General features: G+C 49.8%; 1 protein-coding gene across 5 annotated transcripts in view; it reads right to left on the minus strand.

Annotated features, from left to right (window-relative positions):
* The window catches only part of LSAMP (limbic system associated membrane protein), a 314,354-nt gene extending 293,975 nt beyond the window's left edge, over window positions 1-20,379 (minus strand). For 2 of the 5 annotated variants that reach the window (XM_027789958.2, XM_027789956.2), the window contains exons 1-2: window positions 20,276-20,379; window positions 18,730-18,808 (exon numbers count right to left, since the gene is read on the minus strand). In XM_027789958.2, coding sequence (XP_027645759.1) covers window positions 18,730-18,808; window positions 20,276-20,360 — 164 coding nt within the window. In that variant the 5' untranslated portion in view covers window positions 20,361-20,379. Of the gene's footprint in view, window positions 1-18,729; window positions 19,319-19,994; window positions 20,032-20,275 lie in introns of those variants that run through there. The other 3 variants (XM_027789959.2, XM_013301017.3, XM_013301018.3) reach the window with 3 other exon arrangements.
* Window positions 20,380-23,218: the final 2,839 nt, after the last annotated feature.

A 23,218-nucleotide genomic window follows, 5' to 3' on the forward strand; every position in this document is an offset into this window, starting at 1 on the left:
CCTGTATCACGTCACCCCTAGTGCCTCTGAGTGATCTCCATGAGTGCTGGATCTGGCATTGACCCATCAGGGAATGCACTCATTCTCAGTAAACTTTTAGGGAACAGACAGCTTGTTTCAACAGATTTACAGTATCACTCCCTGAAAGGACCTGCCACAGACACAGCTCCAAGATTTACAGGGCTGTCGTTTCCTGTGACCCCATCTAGATCTTCCCAACAGAGCCCAGAGGGCCGTCACACACTCCATAACCACCTTTTTGGGCATCCTGCTTTACTCCTTTCCAGAAAAGCAAGTCAGTACCTCAAAAACCAACGGAACACTTTGCACTGCTCTCTGTAGGTTTCTCTGCTCGAATTCCTGGCCTCCTTTAGAGAGATGCATGAATGTCGGTTCCTCCTGTACCAGGACGCTCATTCTCTGGACCAGAATCTCCATTTCACAGGCAGGGACACTAAAGTGCAAGCACTGGTCACCGATTTTCTCAGGAACATGAAAGAAGCTGAGCATTCCCTGCACACAGCTGCCTTTCTACTGAACTAGAACTGCCAGCTCTGGCCTTTCTGACCACAATGGAGATGAGACGATCTCCTGCTTTTGCATTACGTTAGGAGATGTTCATGTGATACCCTGGTCCAGCAGCCAGTTAGGTAGCACAGCTCCGAGCAGGACCTATAAGCTGGGCTTCCAGCCTACAAAGATTTTGCTCACCTATGTCCAGCCACTAATTTGCAGAGATAAAATTTCCTTTTTGAGCCTCCGCTTCTCACACTGCGAAGTGGGGAGACTAATAGTGACTTGTCTCAAAGGGGAAATTAATTAAAATACTTTGAGATTCAGAAATGACAGGGACTACTGAGCTAAATAATCTCAAAGTAATTCCATGTGCTCTGGCAGAGATCTGACAACAACTTATCTATGTATGCTTTTAATAGAGGTTAACATTTTCATTTTCTCTGAGCATATTTTAGGCTCCATCACATAAAAGCGAAGTCTACACAAGGCACCACCAAGCAGAATGCACAATCATTAATTTTTGCAAAGCAGCCTTGGTGTCTGTGAAAACACTCCAGGTAACTCAATAAATTAGAATAATAAACACAAAGGAAAACAGAGAACAAGCAAGGACAGGGCAGAAATCACAAACGGAGGCTGACAGCATAATATATGGTACACCGGCAGTCCAAACTGGGCTCCCCGAGGCACTGGGGAGCCGCTGGGAGGCACGTGCGAGGTGAAGGATTTCCAACCCTTGGGTGGTGTTCCCTATTACTCCCTGAATCTCATATGAGCAATTTTAATTTAAATATCACTGTGCATATGCCACCAGGGCCTCTCCCTGCAACGCCCGCAGGGAGATCCTCAGCCGGCAAGCACAGCGCAGCCCCCGTAGCCACAAACCCTCAGCCAAGGAACATTTGCTGATGCAAACACGAGCCCCAGCAGCAGCAAGCAGCGCCTAAGGCTGAAATGGTGCAGCAGCAGGGGATGTCCAGCTGCTGTCAGCAGGATGGAGCCTGGTGTCAGCTAGGGAGATGGAAAGGGCTTCATCTGCCCACAGGTGCTACGTGCCACCCTCTGCCTGTGGGCAGGGAGAGGGGGGAGGGAGGGGAGAGGGAGGATGAACAACTGTGCCTCTAAGAAGGTTGCTTTTGGCTCCTCTAAGCACTACGTGCTCCTGCAGAAGCAAATCAATCCCAGAGGGGAGCAGCAGGAACCTTTAGTGCTGGAAAAGCATATTACTTTTGTAGGGATGTTTGCTCATTCTTAATGCACCTGTCTCTTGTGATAGTAATGGTAGCTCTCCCCTCCCCCTCCAAGTTGTCCCAACCTGGGGCTCCCCGTGCCAGCTCTGCTCCTGCACCCCTGTACCCCTTCTGCTGCTCCAGACCTATTTCTTCCCCCAGCACATCAGGCTCCTGCGCCTTAAGCGCCCACTTCTGCAGCTTCTCCTATTTCAGTCTCAAGCCTCTTCCGAACAGAAAGCACCGTTCACATAAAAATGACGAGGACAGGCAGAAAGAACTAGGTTGTGAGGAAAGATTCAGCAGACTTGTTCCATTTCTGCCTGGATCAAGACCTGAACCCACAGGAAGCCTCCAGAGGTACTATCTGCTGCAAACGTACTGTGACATTTAAGAGACCTCCCGGCGAGTCCTGGGAGCAGAAGGATGGACTTTTAGGGGAAAGTTTTCTCTTTGCTACGCAAGAAATTGATGCTATTTATAAAGATTCCTGCTGTCCCCAACTGGGCATGAAGACAATCAGCATCTGTGCAGGGCCTCGGGGAGACTGCAGAACCAGGGATGCTGTATATGTATCTGTGCAGTGACCGCTGCTACAGCACCGAAGTGGCAGGGTGGGTAGAGGGGGGGGGCTGTGATGGTCTCACCCAGGGCTGGGGAGGTGAGGGGCTGGGGAAGGAGGCTGAGGGGAAGGGGGTGGTACCAAAGGGGATGGGGTTTGCATGTGAGTATCTGTTACTTGAGATCACACAGATGGTTTCTCTCTAGCTGCGGTTTTGAACCGCCCCCCCCAGCCTACTCTGCTGGAGGCCCTTTGCTGCCAAAGCCAAACCTGGAGTTCCCAGATGCAGGAGGAGAGCTCAAAGGTCTTTGAAAACAGAGAGTGCATTATACTGGGGAGCTGGGAACAGGAACTCTATACAGGTAGCATCACACACCTTTGTCTGCTTGTCCTGACAGGGTGAAGCCCAGGAGCAATGCTCTGACCTGGTCCTCCTGCCTGGCAACTGGTTCCCCCACAGCCTGTCTCCACCGCTACCCCCCTGTCTGCAAGCAGCCCCCCTTCTCCTCCCCTGTCCTGCACAGCAATCCCCTGGCTGTAATTCCTCTGACTCAGAGGGGTCCTGCCTGTTTTCCCCAAACTCCTGCTGCTCCCTCCCTGCTCACACAGAAGTTTCCTCTCCCTTGTTTCCCTCTCTGACACATCCAGGTTCACCGCAAAGGGAAACCCCCCACGCTGCAAGGCCCCTCTGGGACATGGGTCTCCTGCTCCTCGTCCCTGCCCCAGCAGCAGCACAGACAATTGTTTTCTTGCTCCATTAAGCCAGTAAATGAGGCTGGCTTAGCTCAGCACCATGAGCCAGTGCTCTGAGCCCAGGATCTGTCTCGGCACAAGTAACACCGATGTGAACACAGGAGCGAAGGAGGGATTTGTGAGTTTGGCACCACGCTCTTCTAGCCCTGGACACTGAGGAGAGCAGCTTCTTGAGACCAAATCAGGCAAGCTAATGTAGCCTGCAAATGTGCTGGGGCTTGGCCAGGTGACCGTGCTGCCTTCTTTGAGGCCATCCACCCTGCTCTAGGAGAAGATAAATCAATGCAAGGCAACATCTGCCAAGATATTGACTTTGGCTCTGCTCACGGACTGCCTCCCCTTCAGAGATGGGTAATATTCAGCTTGATTATCTCTCACCACCAAAAGGAAGTTTCTCTCTATGCTTAAAATCACTGGGATGAGCCAAGGAGGAATCGATCTGTGGGAGAGAAATGCTGACAAGAAAACACGAGTCGGAGACAGGATGAGAGTGGACAATAGGTGAGCAATGGAGACAGCCTCTGGCAGCTTGCCTGGCCAGGTTAGCAACGGCCCGGGTCACTACAGCTGGAGAAAGCTGAAGATCAAAAGCATTCATCCAGACTTTACAACAGGCTCCTGTATGTTCTTCTCTCCCTTCCCCAATTAGCTTTTTCTCTCCTAAATTGCTCCTCACCCTCATAAAACATCCTTTTTCTACTCTCCCATACATCCTCACTGCACTGGAGTTTTCTGGTTGCTTCATGTGCCCCCTGTAAGTCGTGCAATTCATTGCTTAAGGCATGACACTCAGTGGCTGTGAGGCTTGCTGCCTGCCCTACTTTGTGTCTTATGTCACGTGCCACCTCCCTGGTGGTGAAAAGCCCCAACAGCGCTCATACATCGCACCACATCCACCCCTCGGGTAAACCCCGAGTCTCATGGGCTCATATCCCAATGCACGAGGTGATGTCACACCAGGGAAAGGTGACATTCCATTAGCGGAACATGCTGACAAAGCCTCATGAGGTAAACGTTCAGCAACATCATCAAACTTTCCCAGGACAAAACACTGAGCCCTCAACTTGTTTTTTTCCTATCACACTTGTGGTAAAACGTCCTCTAGGTCCTGTGGCCCTCCAAGGGCAGCAGGTGAGAAAAAGATCCGAGTCCCTCTGAAAGAAAATTGGTTTCAGGGATAGTCTTGACACTGATTCCTACTTCTGTTTGCCAGACAGGTTAAGCATCACATGCTTGGACTAGAGTGGTACTGACTGCAGACTCCTTGGAGCACACCGCCGTCCTGCGATGGAAGGGAGGAGGGCAGCCACAGCAGAAGAAATAGGTAAAGACCTCCTGGCCAGGCTCACTTGGCTTCTTGCCGAGGCGCTTCTCTGATGCTTTCAGCTGTGTTTTTGCCCATGCTCCTGCCGTTCTCTGAGCCTGAAGGCTGCACAGAATCAAGCAGCAGAGGTGGAAGAGACCCAAAGGAACCATCTAGTCTGTTCTTCTCCAGGAAGGATGGATGAGCTCTACTTTGTCATTTGTGGCATCTGTCATTTCTTGTACATATGTAGTCTGTCCTTAAAGCCCTCCAGTGATGCAGCTACACAGCCTCCCAAAGCAATTTGATTCAATGTTTTGCTACCTTTACTGTTGCAAAGTTCTGACATTCAACCCGTGTCTCTTGCTGCAATCTTAAATCATCCCTCTTCACCCTCAGAAGACATTGTTCCTTTCTTTTGTATCTTATGTACCTACATGCTGATGTTCGTATCTGATGCTTAGCCCTCTTCTTTAGGCCTAACAGCCTCATTTCCATCCACCTCTCCTCTCTGATTATGCTGTCTAGACTTCTCATCATCTCCACTTCTCTCTTCTGGACTACATCCAACTGGTCCACATCGCCCTAGTAACACAAAGTACCCCAAAGAGACACAGGATTCTACCTCTGTGTTTACAGTGATCAGCGAGATGCCAACAGTACCCCCAAAGCAGGGGCACAGCTAGAGCAGAACACAACATGGCATCCAGTAAGACACTGAACGATGCTAAGTCTGCTGTGTGCCCTTCCTTCTCTCTTTTCTTGGATGCTGCCCCCACTTTGAGCTCCATATGGGGGAAAAAAAAAAAAAAAAAAACAAACCAAAACCCAAAAAACCAAAAGGCATTTAAAAGCCTGACTAATCTACGCCTGAGGTCCTTGACCTACTCAAGTACCGGGGACCTCCTAACAGGCCCTGAATAAAGTTGACCTTTAGATTAATTCAACAACCTAACCATCTGCCTAAGCATATATGGTGTTAGCTTTGCAATTTTGGTATATTAAGCTTATGATTGCCATCTCAAAATAACAATAATCAGCAAGAAAAGGAAGCAGTCTAAGCAGAAATGATTTATCCTCATCGGGGAGCGTGTCACAAGACCTTCCGGATACTTTGGTACTTGAAATTAACCTGTCTTGTGACACACCCCAGACGGTTTGAGCAGACATTCTGTTAAATATGTAATAGTTAAAAATACCTCTTTCGGGTTCCTCCCTGAGCCCTGGCCAGGCTTGGGACAGAATCCCATGTTTCTGCCTTTGAAATTATGAAAGGTGCTTGTTCAACTGTATAAAAAGTTGGGCCCTCTTGCAGCAATTTTAGAGACCTCACCTGCAAGGGGATGCCCTGTGTAGGACCTCCAAATTGCCAGGACAGGCTCTCCACATTCTCACTGCAACTGCGGATCTGGATGATGGTAACAGATCTAGATGATGGTAATACATTAGGGCAATTGGTGACGTATCTTTCTTAATCACTATAGCTAACCTTAAGTAGTAATGATTAGGTGCATTACCTTGCTTATCTATTTTGTTGCTTGAATCATTGTAAGCTAATCCATCTGCATGTGTATATTGCCTTATTTTCTGTATTAACTTGGAATGCACAGCAAATTAAGGCTATTCTCTTTTATTGGCATCTGTGTGCTATCTGTTGACCCTCTCAACTGGCAAGACACCTACCTGGCCTGTGTTTAAGCACCACTTCCCAGCTCAGGCAAGAAGAAAAGCTGCACATGTTCCTCCACCTTGGGACACACTTTTCAAATGGATAGACCTGCATGCCTCTGACTCATCGCCAGTACTGGAGACCAGCCAGGAGAATAGGAAGGGAAGAAATGCCACTCTAAAGGCCAATGAATACGCATGAAGCGTGTTACGCAAGAACCCCTGCGGACCCCCTTGTCCGGTAGAAGTCCTACAGATGGCCCATCACTAAGCACAGTTGATGCAGTGGGGAGGATGTGTGGGTGGACAGATAATTTGATATTTAGCTGAGAGAACTAAAATGGGTTTAATGCAGTGTTAGGAAGACAGATTGCCTGCAGCACCTTCTGCTCCTGATTATGGATGCCAATCTCAGGTTTCCCTTAGGTGTAAAAGCAGCCAGGATGCACGTGTTTTCACAAAGGCTTCAGAGTCCCAGTCTCACAAAAAGGAAGTACCACAGGAGGGTAATAAAGGGTGACCAGCACTGAGGAACATCCTTGCTACAGTACCAGCAGCTGGCTTTAGTTTTCTGTAGCATCTTATGATTCCATGCCAAACATGTGGGGCTGTCTCCAGAGTCGCTGGAAAGCCTCTCCTGGAATGGATAAATCTGGCTGAAATGATCCTAACTCATGAGCTAAAGACCTGCTACTTCTCTTCAAGGTCAGAGATGTCTGGCAGTTGAACACCGAGGACCTTCCATAACATTGCCCCATGACTGTCCTTTAAATTTATCTGCCTTCTTTGCCACCTCTGCAAGAAAATCTCAGGTCTGCACACCAGCACTGACCTGTGTCACCCCACATCAGCATCATGCAGGAGTGTCAAGCTTCTCACCCAAGAAAGAGCTACAACAGAGGGAGAAAAAGCCCCCAGCTGCCCTCTTCCAACTTCCAGCAGCAGAATCACAGCACACCAAGGAAGCACCACAGCATGCTCCTCTGCTGACAGCAGCAGGGTGGCTTTCACACAAGCCTGCAGCATCAGCTCTCGCCTGTCAACCACATCGTCAATGAATGGCTCTCCTTCCACTCTATTTCCAACTTGGGCTGCAGCTGAAAGCAGGAGCAGCAGATCACTGGGATGCAACAGGCATCCAACTACATTCCTGCTAGGAAGAGAAAGCTTTGCTGGCGACGCAGCCCCCGCTTCTTACTAGCGCTCATACACACCCCTCCCTATGAGCTCTCAGGACAAACAGGCACCAGGCACGCTGTGTAAAAACAGAAAATAAATACACTGGGAATACTCTGCTGGCCCAGCCTGAATACAAAGTGCTGACTGAGTGGTCATGCCCAACAAGAGACGTCAGTCTGCTCTACCATCTACAGCAGAAGAGTCGGGCACTGCAGTCACTATGGTGCTCCCCCACCCTTCTCTGCTTTTGCCCCAGCCCCACAGTTCTCGCCCCTGGGTCCGGAGGGGAGGGAAATTCAAAGGACATCAGAGCTGAGCAAAGAGAGAGAAAATGAAGGGGAAGGGGCGGGCGTCAGGAATAAGAACTCGTATTGGGGAGGGGTGAAGGTTGAGGAGAAGATGGATTGAGACAGAGAGAGGAAGCAAAGGAGGGAGGCAGGAGATGGAGAAGGCAAGAAGGAGATGTGACAGCAACTTCATAGTGGCAGGTGGAACGCTGGATGGGGGAATGTGCCAAGCAGAGGGAGCTGGGTAAGATCTGCGAGAGGGGAAACGGGAGTTTTCAGCTCTGTCTCTCCGATGAACCTACCCATCCTTTCTCTCAGTGGACAGCTCTCTGCAAACACAGTCTTCCCTTTCCTTGCTGGCAAGAGACAGCCAAGGGTGGCAGTGGAGGGAAGGCAGGTGAAGTACACCATGTGCACAACCCGAAGGCTTTGGGCACACTCCAAGTCTCAGCAGTAGGTCTAATAACAACAGTCCCTAAGGAGCGGGTCTAGCTGGTGAAGGTTACTCCTTTTCTGTTCCTCATTAGCATGGGATCCCCTATTACTGTCACCCACATTTAGCACACTCTAAGGGGTACTGCCCTCGTATACTGACCTCAATTGTTTACTGCCCAAAATGATGGCTGCCTTACATAGCGTACAGCTGAGAAAAGCGATCTGACTATGCATACTTCCCTATGCTTTCTGTCCTAGTTGGGTTTTTCTCAATAAACATGAGGCCAGCACTCCCTGGAGCCTGCCCCTACCCATACCCCCCATCAACAAGTTGATCCATTTCAGGCAACTGCCATGAGTGGGAAAGTTGAGGGGGAAAGTCACTACAAGGATGATGCATTTTCTTAGCTTCTTCTCACAGGGTCCGTGGTTCACAGGACCCAAAGCCAGCTATTCTCAAGGTACTTGCACGTGTCAGGCCTGTCTGAGCACACAGCCAGAACCCCCATCTCAGCCCCGCTACACTCGGGAGCGATTTCAATTAAATAGCAGTGTAACTGAAGGAACAGACAAATAGGCCTGTGTATGGCGGGTGCCTGCCAGCAGCTGTGTGGGTGTGGACGTCATTTTTCCACGGCGTTGCGAAGGACTCTGGAAAGTAGCACGCTCCCTCACATCTTCTCCATCCCCGATTGCCTCTCTGCAGTGCTGCCAACCACCCCGATGGTCAGTGGCACAGGGTAACTGGGTGGTGACAGCAGTGACTAGCTAGGGAAAGTCAGCCAAAAGGGGTTACTTAAAAAGAAGAGGCATGATCTGCTGTGGCCAGGACTGAGTGCTGAGGTCCCTGCTGGTCAGGGAGCAAAGAGAAGGTGGTGAGAGATGTCCTCATGGCAGGGGAGAAGGCTGTGGGTGCCAGGTGAGCCGTGGGACTGTGAGGTCCTCACCCTGCTGTCAGGAACAAGAGGCCCGCTAGAGTGGGGGCAGCCAGGATAAGTCTGTGGAGCTGGAGGTGGGGGGAACAGTCTGCCTGAGAAATGGTGGTGGGCTGTGGAAGGACCATCCCTGTTTAACCAGCATGCCAAAGGATAAGGGGGCATCAGATGGGAAAATGGGGAGGGTGGGCTGCACCAGTCCCTCCCTATCTTCTCTCACCAGCTTAAAATCTCCCCTGCCTTTGACTGGAAGGGACTGCTAATAAACCTGCCGGCTCCGATGGACAAACAGGCTCCACTGACTCACGGCTCACACATGTCCCTGCTCACGTGAGGAGTGGGGGCTCAAGCGTCCCTTCCCCCACAAAGCCCCAATAAACAATTGCCTCAGCTGGCATAGGCTCCCTGCTCTATAGCTGCAGGCCTGGAGGCTACAGATCATATTATGTTGTATTTGGCAGAGAGGGGACAATAATTTTTCAGGGAGTAATCACTCCCTGATTCCCACTTTTCTCCAAGCTCAGATGACACTTCAGAACAGATGGGAGGTTCCTAACATCCCTGGGCTACCTGCAGCTCTCAGTAGGGTTGCTACCTTGTAGTGGTGGTGTTTTTCTCCCCTCTTGAGCATTTTCCAGTTCCAGCAGATTATTAATGCCTGGTCCCCTCTGTCACATGCTCTCCTTTCTGTTCCCTGACACGATGAGCAAAGGGCCTGACCATGGACAAATTCCTGCTGACTCCTGTTGGAAATCTGGGCTGTGGGAATGGAGCTCACTAAGAAGGGGGTGGTGTGAAGGAGTCAGCTAGGCTTTGTCACTGTGGCTCCTCTCCTCCAAAGGAAAAGAAAGAGATAATGATGTTAGAACATTTTAACCTTTCTTTTTCTGAGCTTGATAGGCTTGGCCTGAGGCACCTTTCCTAGCAAAAACAGGCTGCTGTAAGATTGATTGGTTGGGTGCAGAGTTTAAAGGTAATTTTCTCTTGTCACATGCACATAAATTATTGTGGCTCAAGCTGCGATCAGCTCCACATCTTACTTGTTTGACTGCTTTTATGCCCAGGCTCTGATGAAGGTTTCTAAGAGCGATGTCCAGCGCTCCCCAAGCAGCATCAAGACCACCACAGGCATATACTCAAAGTTAGTGGGCAGTGGAGAAGGAATAGGCACACACGCCTGCAAATCCGTATAGCCAGGGCCTTTCAGCCCAGAAATTGCAGCTAGAGCTTTGTTTGTTCATCTATGAACCCATTTTAAATGTTCTGTCCGTGAATGCCAGGGCAAGGAAAACTCATCCACTCAGATTATTCACCAGGGGGAGAGAAAAAAAGATGCACATGCACACACACAAAGGAAGCACAGCTGCAGCTAAAGTGAATTCATTTTTAACATTCATGAAAATATTCACAGAACACTTCAGTGCTATTTGCCTAAATTTTGCTGTTTGGAGTAAACACTTGAGCCAGTGCAGGCTGTTTGTTCTAGGAGCGATACCGCATCAGGGATGAGGGGTGGCTCTCAGCTCCAAGTCACAGATTCATGCTATGGCCCCAGGTACATGTGGCCCCCTTACTTTACGGCACAGACTCGCAGTCTGCCACCGCATAGCTCCTGACTCTTGGTCGTTGCAAAATGACTTTGCGAGTACCTGCAACCATCACATTCCCCATCCATCCCAGCCTTATGCAACAAAGGCACGTGCGCTCTGCCAAATTTAAACACAAAACCAACAGCAAACAATTTAAACACAAAACCAACGGCACGCGCCTGGTCTGGGGGAGCAGACCCCTTCCCCCCCTCTGCTTCCCCTTCCCCCTCCCTCTCCTCAACTCATCCCCTTCAATGGTTTCCTTCCCTGTACGTCCTAAGCAGCTCACACAAGGGAAAACGCTGCAGCACACAAGGGAGACTCAGCTGAAGCCCTGAAGACAAGAGCTGTGTGCGTTGCCTCTTCCTCCTCCATAAATACAGCTGAGACGACGACTGGATAATTGGCTAAGTGCCTGTCAGCTTAATAACACAGAGAGAGAGACACACGGAGAGGGAGAGGGAGAGATTTGTATTTACTATTCGAAGTCATGGATGCTGCCTGCCAGTGGATTTCAACATGGGTTTATGTTTGCACAGCAAGGCAGGAAAAGTGAAGGGATGTGCAGCTCTGAGCCATGGTCTCCCTTGACCAGCCTCGTGTGAGGGTGGACAACCAGCCTGGGATGGGGGGAGCAAGGTAGCTGCCATACAGGTACCATCAGGTTCCCGGTTAGAGCATCCCCGGGTACCTACGCTGGGAAAGCACTGTCCACTGTCACCACCCCTGGTGAGGCACTGCTGTCGCTGACACACTAAGTCACACCACATCAGGGGCAAGGGCAGTGGTGCATCTCCAACGTGGCCACCCTGCCGTCCCTCAGAGGAGGGGGTGCAGTGGCACTGTGAGTGGTGGCTGCACAGCTGTGTGACCACCCCGTTTTGTTTCACAAATGCACAGCACACAGTTTGGTGCATGGGGAGCTGAAGATCTCCTGGCCTTCCCCTCCCCCTCATAAATCCGGTGCTTTTCTATGAACCCATCTAAGGGGAGCACCTGTGATGAGAAACCACTCAGGCACCTCTCGCCTCTCACAGGAGGGTGGGAGGGCTGTGTGGGAGACATGCCCCCCTGCTCTTCCAAAGCTTTCACTACTTCCCTCTGCCACAGAAAGCCAAATTTCAGCGGGGAGAGTGGCTCAGGTTGCTACTGGAAAGGGACAGTATTGGCCAGATCTACCGCGGTGTTAACCACTGAGTCCCAGAAGAGGAAGATGCAATATCCTGTTCGCTCGCTGCTTTTTCCTTTAACAGCTGTAGCAACTGAGGCACACTAAAGCAAAAGGATGTTTCCAGCATTAGCGATGGTTACAAAGGCCCATGTGTTGAGAAAAGCCACACAGACCCCCAAGCAAGCAGCCTCTCCCCCTGTGCATCGGGCAGTGCTGCCTCGGACCTATATAACGCTTGCAACTTCACGAAGTATATGAATATTTGTAAAACTACACGGAAGAAAACACTTTCCATTCTTAAGCAGGAGAAAATGTAGGGAAACACACACTTGCTCACAGGCACACGCAAGCAGGCAGCCCCCAAACCTCATGCAGATGCGTTACTGCAAAGTCTCTGCTGAACTCCAGCCCAGTCCAAGTAGGCTCCATTCCATCAGCTTCGCTCTGACCAAAAAGGCCCAACACCAGTGGAATTAAGTGAGCTGCAGCAGGGTTATTTCTCCTCTCTTTGCACAGGGCTCAGCACAGTGGGGCACCCTGGGGTCACAGCTGGCTTCTCCCACACCACCAAGTTGCTCCTATTAAAAATCTGCACAAATACACATGCATGGGGGAGCCTGGCTGTTCAGATTATTTTGAAATAGCTGTTTTCTAGGCAGAGGTGAAACTCATCATTATTGGTTCCTATTACTTACCATAAACCCAGGCACATTAGATGTGCCTGAAGCCTGAAGGAAGTGCTTTGGTGTCAGATTCAGCTGAAAATCACATTCGTTTCTTCTTCAGTGAGACCAGAGTGAAAGAAAACTCAGTGCATTCCTGACTTCACCTTTGTGCCCTCCATTGCACTCACTCCAGCAGAGCATGAGTTCACACAGGCCGGAGCGTATTTTGATGGACAACAAAACTAGGTACCTTCAATGAAAATGGCTCTATTCAGCCTCACAGCGAGCCTGCCGAAGCCCTGCCGCCACCCCGGCAGCGAGCTGTGGCCCAGCAGCTCTGTCAGAATCAGATGCCCGTGGGTCTGGATATAAAGGGCAAGTATGTGTAATGCGTATTTTGAAAACTTAAAAGAGTTACGAGATGGCAAATTCCAGTAACTACGAGCTATTTTAAGACTAGGTCTTTCCTCATGACCTGCTGGGGAGGGAAGCAGAGTGGAAGAGATACCAACTCTGAGACACTCCAGGTAACACGTACTACTATATAAATTTTAATGCCAACTAAGTAGGAAAACATATGGTACTTAGCTGCAAACTGAAGTGTGTGTGCAGACTCAGGGGAGGAGGTTAAAGCCATACTGTCTGATACTGTCTCTCCTCCTCCATCTTTCTGAATGCAAATTATACATACGGTGTTATTAAACATACATAATTTCACCAACGAAGGCCTTTCCTTTTCTCATTTCCATTCCACCTTTGCTTGTGATGGGTTAGTCCCGCTTTGCAGAAAACACAGAAGCACAAAGGCTCTGCTCACCATTGGGCATGCTATATATAAATATCGTGTGTGTATGAGAAGAGATGCTGATCGCCAGCACCTGACCATATACGCGTTGCAACTTCCTTTATCATATATATGCACACACACTCACACATCTACGCAGGCATGTGTGCCTTCATATAATGGCACCATCTGCTGCCAGACCTGGAAGTTTTGCAACATCGTATGTTACTACTTTCAAACATTTAGGGGTTTGGGTTTTTTTTTAAAGGAAATTATCAGCAGAGTACAGCCCCTTTTGCACAGATCCAAACACACCCTCTCTCGACACGTGTACGCTGCATTTGATAACGAAGGCTTTTTACACCCTGGAGAAAGAGAAGAGCATTTGGGACTCGTAGTCAATACCAGCACAGATGAAGACACACCAGGGAAACCTCATCTGTGGCATTTGCTGGCTCGTTGCGTGGCTGAGCCGCGAGACAACCCAAGCTAATGGATAGGTCGCTCGGCTGGGTGCGCCTGAGCCCCGCTGTGCAACCCTGGGCGAGTCCCCTCACCTCCGGGCACCTCCTGCCCACCCCCAGCCCCTGCCTGTCCCGGTTAATAGCTGCCCGCCCTGCCGAACGGGGGATCTCTCATACTCTGTGCTTGCCTGGCACTTAATACAAAGGCTGCCTCAACTTAGTGGTGGCCTTTAAGCACCACAACAATACTACTAATAATCAAGGTTACAATTTTACTGCCAAGGCTGTATTATTATGTACCATTATACCTTTGAACGTGCCTATTCTCATTTCTAGCAAAGGGCTCAGCTCAGGGCTCTCTATTACAAATCAGATGCTAATTATAAGTGTAATCTGAACAGCTTTTACTTTTCTTTTAAAATGACTGTATAGGGCGTAAACTTTGTTGTGATGCTGTGTTGCTACTTTGCCTGAGGTGCTTTTGTCCTCTACCATAGCTCCATGTGTAGAATATCAGCAAAATACTGGGAGGCCAAGAACAGAGTTTGCATAAATTGCTTACATTGCAAGATTACACTGACAGCGCTATTGTTACTGCTAGTAATTTGAATCCAGCCCATCCTTTGACACATGTAACTTGAAGAAAATAAGTACCCATTAGGATGGAAGTTCCTAAATGTGCTATCAGCCTGAAACTTCATATTATCTAAAAAAACCTGGTAAAAATGGAAACCGCACACTCAGTTAAGTGTTGGTTCTTTCATCAGTGCATCAGATTGATTTAATTCTTGATGAAAAGTTGATACTCGGAAAAACTCAGGAACAATGAGCCAAATTCTGGCCTTGGCGAGATCCCAGTTCTCCAGTGGGCTGAGCACCATCTGAGCAGCACTCAGCAGCTTAAGCCCTGTATGAGTCACTTGTACCTCTATTAGCAGTCCCCAGGAATCTGCCCCAAAGACAAATGCAGTATTTCTGGCAGTGCCCTTGGGCTTTGGTGGATTTGTACGGGACTAACCGAGCGGAGGGGAATGGGGATGTGACCCATTTTGGTTCCAGCTAGTGACGAGCTCCATTTCAGAAGTCATTAAAGGCCAAATGTGCCCTTGTGCCAGGACTACTAAAAGCCGGGGGCAACCTACAAGTCCCGCTGAGGCCCACAGAACAGTGCTTTAAAGGCACTTTAGGGTGAGCTGCGGCAGTGGTTCCTGAGAGAGCTGATCTCTCCTCCTGACATGCTGTACAGATACCTGAGCCCGCAGCATGGACTCCATCACCATTTTGCTTCTAACCCACCTTAAGGGCCAAACACAACACAGAGGCACAGTTCCCTCCCTCCCCAGTTTGTGGCAGCTGCCTGCCACCACTGCACATGTCCTGTCTTAGCCAATGTCCTCCTGCTTCCCATCCCCTCCCCAGGCTGAAAGCATGCAACAAAGCACAGGGTCCCTGCCTTTGCTCTCCCAACACTCCCAGAGCAAACAAGGTGGGAAGGGATGCTGAAGGCAGGTAAACAGAAATAAGATTTGGGGTTGGGACTTGATTTTCTTTTCACATTTTATTTAGTTTTGGGGGATATTTTGTGCGTTTGTTGTTTGGAATTTTTTTTCAAACATCAAGCAGGGAAGCTGCACACAAAACCTGACAACCTCATGACTGTAATCTTGCAAGCAAGACATTGGCATGAGTTGGAGCACACAGTTCGTTCTCAATACTCGAAATAAGGTTCAGTGTCCTTCGCTTGCTGAAGACAGAGTTAAAAAATGGAACCTTAGTAAGTCTGACAGGCTGTCTGATACACAGTTTCATCTTTGAAACATTCTGCTCTCTTCTCTTGCTTGTAGCTGGCCAAACACCAGAAACACCGCTCAGTCTTTCTCACCTGTTGCAGCTGTCAGACCCCTCCTCTCTTTTCAGCCTTGCTCTAAGGAGCAGATCATTATCCTTTTCCCTGTGGATAGTCTATCACGAGCTATTTTTATTCTCTCTGCAATTCCCTGACTAACTTCCCTATGCCAAATACTCACTAAAAGTCATCAACCTTCAGCAAGGCCAACAAATAAATCAAATCTGCTGCCAGGTCACTTAGGAGATGAGCCAGTATGGAGTTCAGAACATTTTTTAAAAGTCCATAGCAAGGGAATATTTTAAATGCCATAGCTTTAAAAAGTCATATCCAAACTTCTCAGAATAACTCTATTCTGAGTAACAAGCTGTAGATGAAGCTCCGCAGGACTGGTTTCCTTTAGGAACATTAGGGCTTATAAGAAACTATTTTTCTCCTCTTCGTAGTTCAGTCCACCCACCCATCCTTCCACCTACAAGTGTAACACTATATACAAATGTATAAGGCCCCAAAGGAGAAGAATCATTCAGAATACCTTGTCTTCGGTGCTTTGCTGAACGATTTGCACCGCAATTTACATGAACAAAATGTTTTTAGTTATCTTATCACTATGTACATTGCTTTTATTTCTTGCCAGCTACATATCATTTTTCTCCCTCCTACATTTTCATTTTCCTTCAGGCTACAGGATGGAGCTACTTGGCACTGGTAAATCAACAATGCACGCTCCCTCTTCCCTCTGAAGTAGATGCATAGCAAAGATAGGTGATACGATCTCTGTCTGGAAATCTCCTACCTATCTCTCTGTGGAGGTAAAGATCTGCTCTGAGCACAGTTAGTATAGATCGCCTAACGTTTTTTCTCCATCTAGCTCTTCCCCTTGCGTTGTCACTAGTGGATCTATAGGCAGGCAGAGCAAGATGCTGGGAGTTTTTCAAACACAAGGCTGTCTTGAAGTGAGTTATGCTTTTGGAGGGTCAGGGAAAACAGCGAGGGGGAAGTTAGCAAACCAACCCTTGCTTTAAAACTGAGGGAATGAAACATCATCTTGCAGGTCCTAAACTGTATGGGACAGAAGGAAACCTCACCCCTTCCAGCCTCATGTGGCAGTGCGGTCTCCCAGCACAGCCTGGCTTCTGCCTCTCCCCTGAGGAAGGGACTGAAGCATCCCAGAAGCCTGGGGCTGGTCCCAGGGAAAGGGAGAGCAGACAACTGCCCTTCCTAGGAAATGTGAAAAGCGTATAGCCAGCCAGATCTGCTTAAAAAGCTTAAGAAGGCAGCCGAGGGAGGTAAAGCCGCCTGTGCACTGGCCACAGTCACTTCTGACAAAAACGCAGCCTGCCAGGAACACGGTATTGCTCAGGGCAAGCAGTTACATGGCTGGGTGGTGTGCCGCTCCTGCAAACTGTGTCACTTGGCACACATCTGGCTGACACAGCTGGATCACCTCACTCAGGTGTTTTGTTTTAGTGCCTGACATAACCCTGGCAAGCCACACACCCCACACACAATCACCGAAACCACTCTCCCATGCAGCCCCATTGAGCTTGCTGACGAACGCTTTACACGCAGCACATGCAGGCACCATCTCCACCATCCGCTCAGCCCTCCCTGCTGCAAATGCAGCTTTAGCACACAGCATCTAGATAAACTCAAAAGCTCCAAGGTTAAGTGGGAAATAGAAATTCAGTGACCCCTATCTCAGCAAGTGAGCTTAATGACGTGTCTGCTCCTGTATGTACCAAACATATGCCAGCAAACATCTGCCTGAGCAGCCCCTCCAAAATAAATGATTGATGGAAGTGATCTGCCTTTGAAAATGGGATAAGTCAGCTGGGAGTCTTGCTAGAAAAGGGTTAATGGGATATAGGAATTGCTAGTGAGTGAAAGGGAGAGGAGAGAAGCTGGGAGTCAGAGGCAACACCCCTTGTTAGGTGTTTACCATGTTGCATCTAAACCCCTTCCATTGCATATGCAAGGCAGATGAATTACTCTGTAAATCCTATTACTCCATGTGGATAAATCTTACATGCGAGTTAACAAGTCTGGAGAGCTGGGGAATGGAAGCTGCTGAACAGATATTCCAGGATCAAAACAACCCAGCACACGGGAGCTGAGAGAAGCGATACATGTACACACACAGCCCTCTTCTAGCATCCTTCTTCCCTGATCCCATCTTGCTAGCTCACATACTCCTCTGTCATTAAACGGGAGGGATGCAGGACACAGGGGATCACGTAGCAGACCATTTGGTGACATCTAGCAGGATTTATTTCAGAGAAAGAGAAAGAAAACTTTGCTGCTGCTGTTAGCTTTGCTAGGGGATTGCTCCCTTGATGCTTCAAGGTTTGTGCACTATCAGCTCCTCATACAGATTACAGACTTATTTTAATATGTCCAGTACTTTTATAGCCATAATACACAGCGTGTGCACACACACACTCACACGCAGAAAATTGTCCCTCAGTAGGGAAGTTACTGCAGGTAAGTTGAGCAAGGCAGTATTTGAAAGAGAAACCCAAAGGAAAAAGATGACTGCGTTTCAGCTATTTGGGACACTCCTAACTGAAAGCCCAAGTAGCCTCAGAACTACCTTTAGAAGACCTGGACAATGAATACAGAAATATAACACTCAATACTGCCAGTGAACAAGGCTTCATGTGCAAAGACACCCTCATCACAACCACTCAGGCAGTTAGGCACAGCATACACCCGTTTACTTAGTCCTGCAAAGAAACCAACACAGTGAACGAGATACAAGCTTCATAAATGTCGGAGCTCCTACACCATTTTCCACCAGCCTTTGCCACCACTGCATCCATCTCCCCTCCCTACAGGGCAGATAAATAAATGAATAAAATTAAAAGCCAGAGTTTCCCAAAAGAACTTGCCTGAGAGTTCTGGCAGCACCAGGGATAAAGTTTTTGCATAGGTACAAAAAGAAGTATGGGAAGATCAATGGAACATCCGGCAAGCGCAGCTGGATCCCTTTTCGATATCTCTATCGATACTGCAGGGCTGGTGGAAAACGTACATCCACAAGAGCTGGCTAACACAAACAGATCTTTCCCCACTGAAATTCTTTTGATCCAGAGCACTATACAGAGGAGAGTGGGGGCAAGAATTGTTTCAAAGCTTTGCGATTATTTGTTTTTAAATATTAAAGCACAAACATGCAGAGCTTGTTTGTAGCAGCTGCCGCTACTGCAGTTCGAGAGGTAAAATAACACACACTCTCCCAGAGACATACGCACACAAATCTGTATCGCATCACACGTAGACGTTGCATCCACGGAAATATAGATACGCGCATAGAAAAGGAAAAGTTGGCAAAATGCCCTACCTGAGGATGGCTGTGTCCCCCTGCCTCACGGTGATGTTATCGGTACCTCGGGTAAAATCCACGCTGCGGACTGGCAGCCCTGTAGGGAGAAGGCAAAGCAATCTCAGTAGGACCAGCGGTAATTGTTTCCGATCAGGCTGAGCCCTTGCTACCATGGCTGGTCTCGTCGAGTTTCACTGTCTGTACTTGGCTCTCTCTCTGCCTGTGTATGTGGATAGACAGATGCAGAAAGAACAACAACAACAATAATAATAATGTACAACTCTCGCTCTGATCGACAGCCCCAGAAAGGGGGTGGTGGTGGTGATTTCACAGTCCTTAGCTGCCACTTTCTCTTGGTCTTTTCAGTCTCTTGCTGGCTTCTTCCCCCCCCCCCGTCTTTTTTTTTTTTTTTTCCAAAGGCTTTCCGCAAAAAGTCTTAACACAAGCTTCAATCAAAAAAAAGGGGGAAAGGGGAAAAAAACCCAAAACACACCAAACCACAACCCCCAAAAAAAGGCAAGAGGAAAAAGTCAGGTAGCAAAATAATAATAAAAAAATGATAACAATTAAATCGACCCGTTTGGAGTGATGGAGAGAGGTTGAAAAAAAAAAAAAAAAAAAAAAAAAAAAAAGGGAAAGGAACAAGCTGAGTCCTGTGCCGCCGGGCTGCGCGAGTGGCTGGTCCCGCTCCAGTGCGCGGCTGTGCAGCCTCCAGCCCCAGCTCCCTTCCTAACCCACTTTCCCAGGCGGAGCGAGGGAGGGAGGGAGCGAGGGAGGAGGGAGGAGAGAGGGAGGGAGGGAGCCTCACTCGTGAGACGGCAGCTCGGCACCGCCGCGGCGGCAGCGGCGCTCCCCGTCCCTCTCCCGGGGGCGCAGCGCCCCGCGCCCCCCGCCCGGCGGGGAAGGGGCTGCCCCCGGCCGGCACGGGGCTGGGGGGGCCGGAGCGCGGCTGGGAAGGGGGGGACTGCAGCGGGGAGAGGGGGCCATGGGAGGGGAGGAGGGCTGGAGGGCAGAGGGGGGAAGCCCGAAGGGAGAGGGGGCTGGAAAAGGGGAGGAGGGAGAGGAGGAGGGGGCTGGGGAAGAGGGGGAAGTGCGAGCCGGGAACGGGAAGGAGAGAGGAGGCGGCAGGAGCAGCCGGGGGAGGCAGAGGGAGCGGGGCAGAGGGGATGGAGCAAGAGGCGGCCGATATCCACAAAACGCTGAGGAAGGGGAGCGGGGGAGGGGGCAAAGCAGCTGTGGCCAGAAGTGCGAACAACTTGGCTGCGCGGCCCGGGGCCACCGACCTGCCCGTTCCCGGAGCAGCATCCCTGGCAACTGCCCCTGCAGCCTCGGCCGCGCTGCTTCCCCGCTCAGACTCCCCTCCCCAGATAAACAGCGGCCCATCGCTCCCCCCGCCCCCTCCCCTCCCCCCCCCCCGCCCTGCCCCCCCCAGCCCCGGGGCCGGGCCGCAGACAATGCCGGTATTGAGCCGCCCGCGGTGTGAATGCCCGGCCTGTCCCCGCAGCTGAGCCCCGAGCCCGGCGGCGGCGCTGCCCACCCGGGAGCGCTCCCACCGCTCGCATACCGGCACCGTCGCACGAGAAGGGAGATTCAATTAATGGAGAGGAATAAGCCGTATGTTTTGCTGCTGATGCCTGCCTGCCTGCCATCCCCCCCGGCTCGCTCTCGCCTGCCTGCTCCTAGGGATGTTGCGCTAGCGTAACCCTTCTGTGGCCAAAGCGGGGGGGGAGCAAAGAAGGTGTGGTTTGAGGGGGGTCTAGTGTGGCAGGTGCAGGAAAAGCAGAGGGGAACTCTGTTGAGAGTTGCTGCCCTGCATAGTCACAGCGCTGCTGGGCGAAGAAAGGGAAAACCCAGGTCTGGTACTGGCTGCTCCACCCGGCCCACAGCCCTGGGGGGTGCAAACTGCAGAGGCACGGGAGACGCACTGTGGCATGCCAATGGCCACGTGGGATGGGATCACAGGTCCCTCTCACCCCGCGTCCTGTCCCTCAGCACAGCCTCCAGCCAAAGCCCAGGGAAGCAGAGCACAAGGCAAGCTGCAGCCGGACTGCCCCAGGCCACTTCCCTAATTCCCAGTGATTTGTGGCTAAGGCACGTCCCTGGCCAGTGGCACTGTCTTTGTAGTTAATGGCCCTCGATTGATTTTCTTCTTCCAGGAATGTGTCCCATTGCTTTCCGAACCCCTAGAAACTGGCCCCTGCAAGTCTTGCTATGGAAAGGCCGTGCTGCCTATGGGTACTTAAACAATCCCTGCATGTGTTAAAGGCCCACAAATTAAGGGCTAAGGTCATGACATTACTGCTCCAGTGCCAGGCAAGCAGTGGCAAAAGAGATGACTGCTTTGTATTCAAGCCAAGGAGCGAGCTGATCCAGACATTTCGCCTGCAGGAGACTTGGCGCAGATGGCACCAGAGAGGGGGAGCAACAAGAAGGAACGAAAGGGTTAACCCACACACTGGATGTTCCCAAGCTACTGCAGAGAGAGACTTCACCTGACAAGAGTATTACTCTGAAGAAGACCACGCTGCTGCTAGACTAGTAGCCACCTCTCTAGGGCGATGGACTTCACAAGGGACAGAGAGATGCCATCGGGCTGCCAGCATCCCCGACAATGGGCATCACCGAGAGGAAACCTCCGTGCTCTTGTGACAGAGGTCAAGTACAGCTAAAAGACCCGGTCCCATAGGCAGTTACCAATGATAGAAACGCACCCCTCTTAGTCGCCGAAATGTTGCATCGATCCTTTTAACAAGGGTCTCCCACATATGTTTCATCTACATTTAATAAAAGCTATTGTATGTTAATTAAATGCCAGTGGAGTAAGGAAAACATATTTGTCGAAGATTAACTATTATGCAATGTAAGAAGCATCTGCCACCCAACTGCTAGAGCTCACTAAATAATTCCTTATCTCAGAGTATTTACTTAGGAGGCAATAACTATCCAGTTAAATCTAAATTTAATGCTTAGTTAAATATAGTTCATGGAAAGTGGCACCAATATGTTTTATACAGAGAACGACAGAGAGGGGTTTCAGGGAGGCAGAAGGAAGGAATCCTGTCCCCAGACTCTGGTAACACCCTGAACTCCAGGTGGGACTGCATGTGGCCGTTCCTCCCTACAAAGCTGGGATGCATCCCAGCAGACTCAGAGGCTCCTCTCTACTGATATGGAAGTACAGGGGGAGTCTTCATCTTCTTACGCGTTTATACAGTCCTCATTAGAACCACCGTAGCATAACTATTTAATAATAATAAACATAATAAACAGAGAGATGAGGAAGAAATTCCCTTGAGGGTCTCATAAACCTTGGAAAACCTTGGAAAAAATGAAACAAAAACAAAACATAAAGCTGATAGGTCTTATTTGCTTTTAGAAGCATACAGAAGCAAAAGGAAGGGGTTACCTGGGTATAAAAGGCCAAACAAGCAGGAATCACACCAATCCTAGGAGAGAGCCTCATGAGTAAAATAAAGATTGTTATTTTTGTACATGTTCCCAGAAGAAATGACTCTCTGGACCCATCTCCCCCTGCTGGAAGCAGGTAATGAAACAGCAGGTCTGCTTTCTAACTTCCCTACCTTCTGAAAACTTCAAGAAAAATTCAGGTAAACAATCAGAGCATGGACACCACAAATCCATACTCCCATCTTTTAATACCATTTTCCAATACTCCTGGTAGGTGCAGGACTGGCAAGGCCAGCCTGACTGCCCAGATTTTGTCACTACGCAGGAATGGATGGGGCAGTATGAGCCCAGCCCTGAAGGCACCACATCACCCTTCTCCAACGCAGAACACTTTTACCCTGTTTGAAGGGAACATGGCCTGGAGCAATGCCCTTCCATGAGCGCAGGTTGGACAGCACCACCAAAGACACGGCAGAAACGTTTGGAATACAGGTTTAAGAAGGTGCCTGTGTTTCCATCCTATGGGTGTGGGATGGCTCTGTGTACAAGCTGGAAGGAAAACCACAGCGCAAGCAGACACAGCCTGGGTAGCCTTACTCTTCCCAGCTTTGAGGGAAATGAGATGAAGACATCACAGTCTGGGCATCGACAATGGCCAAAGCAGGGACCCTCCATGCTGGCCCTGGACAGGCAGCCTCGCTGAGATATGCAGCGCTGAGATGCTCTGGGACTGGTACTCAGGTCACCTGCCTACCTGTGTGGCAGCTCAGTTTTACAGATACTCAGGGACTGACATAGCGAAAGCCTGAAGTGCCATCTGCTTTTCATGGAGAGCCAACAGACACTGAAAGCATGGATTCTGGCCACAAATAGGGATGGGTGGTTTTGCATTTGAGGTGGCTAAAAGCAAAGAGCAATCCATGGAAACCACACAAGCCAGCTGCGGGAGCCGTCTGCGTGATGTGGATGGCTGCCCTCTAGGAGCTGAAATGAGGCTCATCGGCTCACACCACCAACAGCCACAAAATGGCAACTGTTGTCACTTGACTTTCATTCACTTCCAGCCACACCAAACGGGTGACTTGTTCCCAAATATTGC

This window comes from Falco peregrinus, chromosome 6 (assembly GCF_023634155.1).
Source record: "Falco peregrinus isolate bFalPer1 chromosome 6, bFalPer1.pri, whole genome shotgun sequence".
Classification (NCBI taxonomy): Eukaryota; Metazoa; Chordata; class Aves; order Falconiformes; family Falconidae; genus Falco; species Falco peregrinus.